The sequence below is a fragment of the Gossypium hirsutum genome, chromosome A10 (genome assembly GCF_007990345.1).
Source record: "Gossypium hirsutum isolate 1008001.06 chromosome A10, Gossypium_hirsutum_v2.1, whole genome shotgun sequence".
NCBI classification, from domain to species: Eukaryota; Viridiplantae; Streptophyta; class Magnoliopsida; order Malvales; family Malvaceae; genus Gossypium; species Gossypium hirsutum.
Genome location: NC_053433.1, coordinates 111,725,440 through 111,737,302, shown reverse-complemented (window position 1 = coordinate 111,737,302; position 11,863 = coordinate 111,725,440). Strand labels below are relative to the sequence as shown.

Sequence of the window (11,863 nt, the reverse complement as noted above, 5' to 3'; positions counted from 1 at the left end):
TGGTGGTTAATTTAAAACATTCTGAAGAAATTCTATCGTTCTTTTTCCTTTTTTTTCTAAATTTTGGTTCATTGTGTTCCTGTTCTTCCTTTCTTTTATTTTTCTTCTTACTACAATTGATTTTTTTGCGTGAATTGGGAATTATTTATTGCCTGTGAGGTCGATATTGTGTAAGTTTCGTAGTTAATTCTTTTCGTTTTACATTTTTCGTTGTGTTAACACTATTCTGTCGAAACTAGATTTTGCTCGTTTGCTTGACATTCTGTTAAACACTCGATTGGTTACTTTTTAGGCGAGGATATTACCAGAGACGTGACTCTGCCGTGTTAGTCTGATTTCCTCTATTTCGTGCAAGGTAAGTATGCGATTTGAGTTGGGTTGCATCGAAACTTTCGACGTGTTCTTGATGGTAAGTGATTTCAATAAAATATTGAAAACGATGGTGTAATTGATTATTGAATGGTTAATTAGGTTCCGAATAGTCTCCGCATTGTTTTTCTGTCAAACGAAATGAGGTGCGTATCAGAAACCTTAATTTTTGCAAGTTTTGGTCGCAGAAAATAGTGGTTGTTGACACCACATGGGAGTGCGTCCAGACCGTGAGAGCCACACGGCCATGTGGTTGGCCGTGTAACTCACTGTTTATCGATTTGAGGCTACACGAGCAAGGATATGAGCGTGTGTCTAGGCCATGTGTGACCATATTAGTGCAGGCATTACACGGGCAACGAACACGGGCGTGTGTTGGAGCCGTGTAACTCATTGTTTGTGGTTCAGAACCATACAGGCAAGGCACACAGGCATGCGTCTTTGCCGTGTAACGCACTGTGTGTGGAATAAAATTGTACGGCCAGAGAGATGGGCATGTAACTAGGCCGTGTGAGTCATATAGATGTGTGTCCAGGTCGTGTAACCCACTGTTTATGCTTCAGAACCATACAGGCAAGGCACACTGGCGTGTGACAAGCCGTGTGACATGTTATTGGGGCCCGAAACCTATTTTGGGGTCGTAAATGTTAGTTAGCACTGATACTAGTAACCTCATTGTATGAATTCCGTTATATGAGAATTGTTTGATATTCTAAGACTGAATGGGGAGTAACATAGTTGTATGAATACTAAGACATGTATCTTGGTGTTATTTATTTGTGAAATAAATTAGAATGACTGAATACATGATACAAGTATTTGTGCTCCGTATTTGCATGGGTGGGGATATTGTGAAGAAGGAAGTAATCGGTTCTGAATTGGTGGCTACGCCACAATACGTATAAATCTGATTCTGGCGCTTTGTCGCAATCTGGTCTAGCAGCTAAGCTGCATATCTATAAAGTGTCAAACAGACACTCTAAGTGTGTAGGGTTGGTTGGGCATTGAATGTCCTTAACAGTGTGTTAGGATGGCCAAAGACGGTGTGTAGTGGATGGGGTAGGAATATTGCATCTGAATCTGATCTGCATGGTATATGAAACCGAAATTGCATATATATATATGTAATCAATCTACTCTGAATCTGAACTGAGATTACTTCTGTGTCGAATCGAATTTCTGAATTCGGAACTATTTTCTGAGTGAGCTTTTACTGGACAAACTTCTTTTACGCACTAAGTTCACAACTTATTATGTTATTCTTGGATTTCAGGTGGTTCGCAAAATTGAACGGGTCGATGCTGCGGGAGTTCGGTCGAGCTTTTAGCTTTCTTTAAAATATTTTTATAGGAGTTTCGGTAAACTATAGTAGTATGACTTTGGAAGATTATGTGCCTAACTAATCTTTGTGTTAAATTTTATGTGAATCATGGTTTGGTATTATTGTGTTTTGTGTAGTATTTGAGTATTAATAATGTAACTCTCTAAACTTGGACTGAACGCCTAAGTTGAGTTTAGAGTGTTACATTGTTTAGACTTTATTTTTGAATAAATGAATAAAATCCAGCTAATTATCTCATAAAAAAAACTAAGTACTTAAACTAAACATTATAAAAAAATAATTAAATAAATAATATGTATTAATATTAAATAAAATAAAAATCTTCTCTCCTCCTCCTCTCTCCCTATATTCTCTAAAATATTCATCAAGGAGTATATGTGAAACAGTGAATGATATCTACTTTTTTCTATGGAGAGATTTTTTCTTTTTCTGGTGTTCATTTTAAGCACGCTAGAAAAGATTTCCATCACAAATATATCTACAAAAAATATATTTCTAGATTTGAATGAAACAGATAATAATGAAGATAACAGGTACATATAGATATGGTGAAGAAACCGACAGATTCATCCCAAAGTACTTGATTGAACCACTAAAACAAAACAGAACAAAACGACAACAAAGCGGTCAGAAAATAAATTTCCTTTTTTCGAGCAGGTGCTGGAGCTGGAGGGTGAGGGTTTTTCTTTTATCGTTTTTCTTTTATTTAAAATTAATAATAATTTAGTAATTTAGATTTTTTAATGATATGTAGTGGTGAAGTCAAAAATATTTTTGGATGTCAAAATTAAATGGTATATTTTTATATTAGTAAAATTATAATTTTACTATTTTAATATATATATTTCTAATTTTTAGAGAATTAAATTAAATTTTTATTATTATAAAAGAGTTAAAGTATAATTTTATTATTAATTTAAAATTTTATAAATTATAAATAATCTAAATTTCCATTTTAAGTGGCTAGCTCCACCACTGTGTCGTTTCTTAATTGAGTGCAAGGTTTGTTTTAATGGATGTAATGGCAGATATTAATATTGGTTACCGAAATAAAATTAGGTATTTAATTTGATTAAAAATATTTTAAATGCTAAAATAATATATATAGTTGAAGGTTTCCTGCTAATTAAGCTTTTTTTTAATCATAAATATATATATCAAATCAAACATTGAATAAAAAAATTATTGAGGAAAAAGAATTTCAAGCTTTCCAAGGAAAAACATGATGAGAAAGTCTGGGGACCACCTTTTCTCATTTCCTCATGGTTAAAATATATATAGGCTTATTAGATTATTAATAAATTTATGTTTTAATCACTCAATTTAAAATAAATTATAGAATAATTATTAAATTATTTAAAAAAATTTATTTAAGTAATTAAGTTGTTAATTTTTTTTAAATTTAACTAACAAGCTCTAAGTAACAATTCAATTATTGATATTGCGGATCAATATCTATCGATGAGTAGAAGAACATATATCTTAGATCCAAGTCAATTTAATAGTTCGTGTCGGAGATCATATAAGAAAATTGTTTAGATTTTATTTTATAAATTCGTGGCGTTCAAAATTTTTTTATAAAAAAAACAACTTAATCATAGAAAAGAAATGAAAGAAGAGTTTTTGATTGGTGAATGTAATGCGAAGAGAGAATGTCATACATCATTAATTTTATCAGCCCAATAATTTAAATAAAATTTTTTAAATAATTTAAATACTACTTTTATAATTTTTTAAAGTTAATGATTAAAAATCAATTTATTAATAATTTAATAATTTTGTATAATTTACCCTAATTAAAATGAGAGAGTTGTCCCCGTACAATCTAAATTACCCCTTAATCCTTTGAAATGCATTGAGATTCGAGAGCTGTCCTACATCGTTGTTGTCCTGTTTGTCCTTTTTTTCGTTTTATATGAATCATATAAATGAGTTGTCAACTCAAGCCTTGGAATACGCAACGTAATAAATTATAGGCTTAATTCCAAATTTTGCCCATAATGTTTGCATATTTCTGCAATTAATCCCTAATGCTTTTTTTTTGGTCAATTGCACCCTTACCGTTACAATTGTTTTCAAATAGATCAGATTTGGACGGAATCCGTTACATTATTAACAGCCAAAAAAAAATAGCAGCCATGGTCTGCAAGTGTAGTCTGTTGCCGTTGGCACCGTCTCTGGCAAAATGAGGCACCAAAAGCTTCCTCATCCGATTCTATTTTATCGGAGTAGATTTAACTGAAAAGCCCTGCAAATCCCGTAATCGAAACTAAGTACTCAACAAAGACCAAGCCCGATTTATTTTCTTTGTATTTTCTTTTTCCTTAATTTAATACGACACATTAGCCTATTAAATAATTTAAATGTATTTTTTATTGACAATTGATTAAAACTCAGGGACCTACCTAAAACTTAGGGAAAATGTTTTAGTCCAAAAAAATTCTCAGACTAATTATAGGAGATTTCTAAACTTTTATAAAAGAATAAAAAAATTATGAGTGATTAATTTATACAATTATTTTTTTTAAAGTGATTAAATTAATTTTTTTAAGTAATTAAAATAAGATAAGACTCTATTTTAAATAATCATGAGTGTAGTTTAGTGTTTTTAGGATTATGGTTTCTTGTGTTGAAGGATGATATGAAGGATTCTTTTTTTGTGGTTTTTCGTTGATAATTGAGGACTTCATCTTGAAATCGATGGTTTTTGTTTTTGCAGAATTTTTAGATTTTGGAACTGGGAAACTTTTTTTTAGAAATTCCCATGAACTTGGAAGAAACTGAAATCCTAGAAATTAGGAATTTATTTGAATTTTTATAATTTTTTATATATTTTTGAAATTTTTAAATAGTTTATAACATATAAAGTAAAATTATATTTAAATAAGGAAATATTATTAAAAATATACGTGACTTGCAAGGGTAAAATTAAGCCTAAATTTAAAAAAAAAAACTACCTAAAAAAGAAGTTTCAACTTTCAACTTTGATGTGTAAAATACCTAAAATGAGTTTCACTCTACTGTTAGATCCAAATTATATAAACTATAGAATCACAACCCCCATTCTCAAAATCCTCCTCCTTTTACCAAATCTGACATTTTTATTACCTCAATCTCTTCTTCATCTCTTTCAACCTCTACTCTGTTTCTGGTTTCTAAGCTTTCATGGCTTCTTCCATTATATGCAAGCCTTTCCTTAGAGCTACTAAACCCAATTCTTCTCTTTATCCTGACCTTCAAAGACTTCATTTTCCCTCTCTTCGCATCTCAATCAAACCAAGAACCCACAAAAAGCTTCGTAAGATTTGTTATTTGAGTTTCTTTTTTATTATTATTTTGTCGAGTTTCTTTGCAAGATTACTACTTTCTAGGGACTTAAGTAGTTATTAACTTCAAATGTGTATGTTTTTGTTGTGATTTGCAGGATTACTACATTGTAGGGACCTAAGTAGTTATTAACTTCAAATTTGTATGTTTTTTTTGTCGTAATTTGCAATATTACTACTTTCTAGGGACTTAAGTAGTTATTAACTTCAAATTTGTTTTTTTTTGTTGTTGTTGTAATTTGCAATATTACTCTTTTTATCTATATTATTTATTAACTGTTTTAATGAGTTTGTGTTACCAACTTTTTAAAGAAATTACATAAATATCTTTTCATAATTAAAATAAATTATTTTATTTAAGAGTAATTAATTTTTATTAAAAAATAAAAATATAACCCAAACTAATTGGGTTAGTAAAATTTTAAATTTATCATTTAATTAAAGCTTTTTAAAAGCTATTTATATATAAGTATCTATATGGGATTTGAATCCAAATCAATTGAGTTTTAATGAGTTTGTGTTATCTTCAATTGGATTATCAACTCGGTCAAAAAAATTACGAAAATATATTTTCATAATTAAAATAATTTATATTATTCAAGAGTAATTTAGTCTTTTTATAAAAAAAGAATAAAAATATAATTCAAACCAATTGGGTTAGTGAAACTCTTAATTTACCACTTAGCTAAAGTTTTATCATACACACTTTATTACTTCCGATATATCTATACTTGCTATTTATAAACTTATTTACTAAGTCGATTTGAGGGTATTTTTTTTTTACTTAAAAAGCCAATAAAACTATTTACATGGGATTTGAACCCAAGTCAGTTCCATTAGTAAAATTTTAAAATTACCATTCAATCAAAGTTTTATTTTAATATTTTTATATATTTTAATTTCCTTATGCACACTTTATTGCCTCCACCAATTGCATTTATATTAATATCATACATATTTCATGTGTTATTATTGATAATTAATTTCAAATCATAAATTTCATTAGTATATTATTTTTAAACACAAATTTGTATTTTAAATACGTAATTTTTACATGCATACGCGTGTGATAGAGTTTCTAATTACAATTATTAGTATGGTTCCCGGCTCACGCATCCTGTTGAGTTGATTATATATCTATGTCAAATTATAGAGTAAAAAATTGGTTGAAATATGCTCTATTTCCTAAACACTTTATACATTTGAAATTTAATTTTTTACTTTTAATTTAGAAATTTAGCCCATCTACTTTTTGAATTAAAAATTCAGGTCCAATATAGATAAAAATAATATTAAAAATATTGATTATGATTTTTTTTAAAAAACACCCATTCGAATTTATTAGAGGTGAGCTTGGGTCAGGCCGCCTAGCCCGCCTAAAATGTGGGAGGGTTTGAATAAAAATATAAGCCCGTTTAAAAAAGGGCCTGGCCTCGAGTAAGGCATTTGGCCCGGGCTTGGCCTAAATTCACTAAAGGACAAAAAAAATTGATTTTTTTAATATTATTTTTCTTGTTATTTTCTTCCTATTTTGCTACTGTTTTACTATTATGTTACTATTATTTGATTGTTATTGTTTGGATATTGTATAAAACTTATTTTATTGTTAATTTTGTTATTATTTTAAAGATATTTGTCAATTTTGTTATTATTTTAGAGACATTTGCTTGTTAAGTTGCATCTATCTTAATGTTATTTAAGTATACATATTTTTTAAAATTTATTTTCAATTTGTTAGGAAATACTTATTTTGCTGTTTATAATATTTTTGATGTATTATATATATTTTAAAATTATATAAAAATAATATAAAAATTAATATGGGCGGGCCTAGGTTTTAGCATTTTTATCTAGTTCAGGCTTGGACAAAATTTTAGGCCCACTTTTCAGGCCGGGTTCGGGTTGGGCCTAGCAAACGTGCCTAAATTTTTCGTCGGGCTCAGCCTGGCCCATGCTCATCTCTAGAACTTATCATGGTAAAACCATTTTCCCTGTTGGAATAGTATTCTTAAGGAAAAAAAATGTTATTAACATTTTTATTGAAATAGTTAACAATATTAATTATTTATATTTACTAATAACATTATAAAAGCAAGGGACCAAAATCTATCAAAATTTGAAATATATAGGTTAAAACTCAAGTTTTAAAATAGTTTAGGGGTCAAAATTGAATTAACAATAGTCTTATAATGTAAAAAAAAAATTTAAACCTAAAAGAAATGAGAATGCCACATGTTAGTCTTTAAGACTCCCAAAACATTCAAATTATATATAACCATGTAATATTTTAATCAAAAAGTTAAATGATATTAACTATTTCGACTAATTAATAAAATTATAAAAATATAGAGACCAAGTTATATTAGAAATTAAATTTCAAATTTAGACATAATAAAGGGACTAAAACTAAAATTTAATTAATAACAACATAAAAATATAAGGATCGAATTATATTAGAAATTAAAGTATAAAGATCAAATCTCAAATATAGACATAATAGGAGGGACTAAAACTAGAATTTAACCATTACTAAATTGCAAAAGGAAAAAAAGGTGAGCATCCTACGTGTTTATGTATAGTTTATAGATGGTCACAAGCGTTGACTTAATCGATATTTGTGTCAGCATTGAAATCTGTTTATTCGTAGCGAAAGTTTGATAGTAGATTCAGTTGTTAATAGCAGCTATCGTTGTTATGTTCATTTGTTTTGTCTTGAGAGTGAGCTTTTGTGATCAATATACACCATAGGCTGAGATACATGTATTAATCTACAATGTTACTTGCTTGATCTGATTAGAATCTTATCATTAAGGTTGATGGTAACATATTGCCACTAGGCCGAGACATCTTGGGGTGTCTGTAAATTACATTGAAATGCTATTTTTGTTTGATCATAAGTCTGACAAACTGTACTACCTAACAGAGATACAAGCAGCTGGGAGCACATTTGGAAATTATTTCCGTGTTACAACATTTGGAGAATCTAATGGAGGTGGTGTTGGTTGTATAGTTGATGGATGTCCTCCTAGGATTCCTCTCTCAGAAGCTGATTTGCAAGGTGATCTTGACCGAAGGTACTTGATTCTTTCTTGTGCTTGCCTTTAGAAAAGGTTTGTGCATCCTCGTGGTAGCGCTGTGTGGTTCATATTCATTGCACATTGATCTAGTGGTAGTGCTTGTAAACATGATTGGCCTATTAATGATACAACTTTGATAATATAATTTCTCATCTCTTTGCTGTAATTTTTTTTGTTATTTTGGATTAACAGTCAAGACATTTCTGCAGGAGGCCAGGTCAGAGCCGAGTTACTACCCCAAGGAAAGAGACAGACACATGCCGAATATATGCTGGAGTTTCTGAAGGTTAAATCTTCTTTTCCCTTTGATCTTCTGTTTCATATCACTGTTTATATTTTGTGTTTAACTAAACTTTTCATGACAAACTGCAGGAGTGACTACTGGAACACCAATACATGTACTTGTACCAAATACTGATCACAGAGAACAAGTGAGTATTATATGTTATCAGGTCTATAATGAGAGCTCATCAATGAATCAAACGATGCAGCTATATAAACGGTATTCGCTGGTTAGATAATGTGAAAATATGTACTACTTTGGAGTGCAATCTAGTGAATCCCCTTTCAGCTAAGGATTGTGACTTTAATATGTCAGAAAGGAAAACATACATATAATATGGCAAACATTTGCTCAATTTTGGATTCATTCTTTTTTCTTATGGGACTAGAAGGATTCATTGATGATGCCATTCTACTTTCAGGATTACAAGGAAATGTCAATAGCTTATAGGCCATCTCATGCTGATGCCACTTATGATATGAAATATGGTGTCAGGGCAGTGCAGGTAATGCCCTTTATTATCAACCCAATGTTTCAATTTCTTCCATCAATTCTTAAGAGAAGCAGAGATGTTTGGACCCAATCATCTGAACTGAACTTGTAATTGAAGGGTGGTGGCAGATCATCAGCCAGAGAAACCATTGGAAGAGTTGCCTCTGGAGCTATTGCTAAGAAAATTCTCAAGCAGTTTTCAGGAACTGAGGTATGTCTCAAGCCAGTCAGGTTGAAATTTTGATCATTTAATCTTGTTGTACATGTTGTTTTTAGTTCACTACTCTTTTCTCTGAATAACGTTGAAAGCATCGGTTTTGTTTCGAATGGATGTTTAGAATAAGCACAACACAGTTTTAAGCCTTCAACTATGTTTCAAGCTTCAAATGAATGGGGATGTGGATTCTACTTCTGTTACTGAGTTTTATGTCTTTATTTTTTGAGTTTCTTCATATTGTCTGTCTGTCTTGTCTTTCAGGTTCTTGCCTATGTCTCTCAAGTTCAGCAGGTTCTTCTTCCAGATGGGTCAGTTGACCATGACACTGTAACTCTTGACCAGGTTTAAACTCTTCTTTCAGTTATTTAAGTCTTGATCTAAAACAAGTTGTTAGTTACCAGAGAATTTTCCTCAATATATCTTGAGATAAATTATGCATTTTGGTCAACTTTCGCTCACATTGTCTAGAATGTTGACTTCCTTTTATTTCTGACCAATTTATTGTAGCCATCGTCTAACTACTTTCAATTACATGTTTTCAGATAGAGAACAATATTGTAAGGTGCCCAAATCCTGAATACGCTGAGAAAATGATAGCTGCTATCGATGCTGTGCGGATAAAAGGAGATTCCGTTGGCGGTGTTGTCACGTGCATAGTGAGGAATGCTCCGCGTGTATGTACATTCTATGTCTCTCACATATGCACATGTTTAGATTGAAAATTTAGGTAGCCCTTGGCCTTAACATGAAGGAAATGCATTAATTTTACCATCCAAAGTCTCCTGGAAGTTTTCTATAGAACTGAAAATATATATTCTTGTATTCAGGGGCTTGGTTCACCAGTTTTTGATAAGCTTGAAGCAGAGCTTGCTAAGGCTGTAATGTCAGTACCAGCATCTAAAGGCTTTGAACTTGGGAGTGGATTTTCAGGTTAAGAAATTTTTGTACTTTTGTGGTACTACTGTTTAATTTCCCTAAATCATTTTTGAATTGAGTTGGTCAATGGTTTGTGTGGTAATTTTGCAGCTTAGTTGCATTGTAAGTTTGTTCTAAATGCTGTCCAAAAAAATCCCTTGCAGGTGCTTTTCTGACCGGTGGTGAACATAATGATGAGTTCTATACTGATGAACATGGAAGAATAAGGACAAGAACAAATCGCTCCGGTGGGATACAGGTGTTTGTTTTATTCGTTATCTATGTCGATTTAACTCTTCATTACCTGCCCACGTCGAACACCAATGTCCAACACACACAAACATGGTATGGGGATATGACCTATCGAGTACATGGAAAAACATTAAGAAAATTTAAGATAATCATGTTGGAATACATACTTGCCAATAACCAATGCAACAAATACAAGCTGGTTTGCTTTTATTCTCCAACTTCCTAATTCTTGGGCTAAATCCATTAGTTCAATACGAAAATCATGTGATTTTAATGTTGACTTACAGGGTGGAATATCCAATGGGGAAATTATCAACATGAGAGTAGCTTTCAAGCCAACACCTGCTATTAGTGTAAGTTCGATATTCTTTGCCTGCGTATTTGTTTCCTACATTTATTTTCTTAGTTCAGTTAAAACTAGTGTGGCTTTTTGTGATATTTTCTGCAGAGGAAGCAGCACACAGTGACTCGTGAGAAAAAAGAGATAGAACTACTAGTCCACGGTCGTCATGATCCTTGTGTTGCCCCTCGAGGTATTTCTTTGGATGATAGTTTTCCATCCTCCTTTACCATCTTTCCTAGATTAGTATCTATACATTTTCCTTTTTCAACTACCATTTTTCCAAGGCAACTAAATTCCCTGGAAAATCATGTTAAGCTATTTGATATTATCCTTCACTTCCAAACAATATCTCACAAATAGCTATGATTTTAATCTGTGGTGTTGATTTGGGTGATGCAGCGGTGCCTGTTGTTGAGGCCATGGTAGCCTTGGTGCTTGTGGACCAATTAATGGCACAATATGCACAATGTAACCTTTTTCCTATCAATGCGGAGTTACAAGAACCGTTGAGCTTAGGTTTCCCCAACTTCGAACCAGCAATGATTTGAATGGTTGCAGAATGTTCTGGTTTTAAGGTTTTATCAACCCTAAGTCGAAGGGCTTATTAGCATTTCTGTTTTGCCCTACTTTGTTGTTTGTGTGTTTTCTTTGTAACTGTTCGGAGCTTTTATTGCTTCTCATGTTCCAACAGTAGAGAATAACAGTTTCAGTGTAGTTGAAATTATTGAGTTGACATGTTTTTAATAATATGGCTTATGATTTAATCTTGTTGAGTTACAAACGAGGATGTAAGTTCATGCTAATACATGTTATGATTATAATAATAATAAGTATAAAAGGTTACTTGCTTTGCACGGAATAAACAATTTATAATTTTTTTAATTAAAATGATCTTACATATTTATTCACTGCTCTCTGGTGCCATTGTAGTTCGAATTTTTGTTTTTGAGATACTGAGGCTACTGATAAATGTTATTTATAGATTTAAACTTAAATTTTAATTGATAAATAACTTTAACACTAATTTAATGATAATTAAAGAAAAAATCAATCTCTATTATATACTTAGACTTCTATTTAAGTAATAATTTTATTTTATTATGTTAATAAATATGAACATAAAAAGGTTTATTTATAAAAAAAATCAGAATTAAAAAAATATTTTAACCTTAATTATTAATTATTTTGACTTATTGGTAGTGAGTATGCTTAGACATTTTTACAAGCTATAATTCTATTTTAAAATT

The 11,863-nt window shown here is 30.9% G+C and overlaps 1 protein-coding gene across 1 annotated transcript; it reads left to right on the top strand.

Moving 5' to 3' along the window:
* The first annotated feature begins 4,684 nt into the window (after nucleotides 1-4,684).
* LOC121207733 (chorismate synthase, chloroplastic) lies at nucleotides 4,685-11,380 on the top strand. Its single transcript, XM_041078100.1, has 13 exons — nucleotides 4,685-5,009; nucleotides 7,961-8,111; nucleotides 8,324-8,400; nucleotides 8,487-8,545; nucleotides 8,819-8,902; nucleotides 9,008-9,100; nucleotides 9,368-9,448; nucleotides 9,649-9,780; nucleotides 9,934-10,036; nucleotides 10,186-10,280; nucleotides 10,561-10,626; nucleotides 10,722-10,806; nucleotides 11,016-11,380. The coding sequence occupies exons 1-13, from the start codon at nucleotides 4,877-4,879 to the stop codon at nucleotides 11,162-11,164; spliced, it is 1,308 nt and encodes a 435-aa protein (XP_040934034.1). The 5' UTR covers nucleotides 4,685-4,876; the 3' UTR covers nucleotides 11,165-11,380.
* Nucleotides 11,381-11,863: the final 483 nt, after the last annotated feature.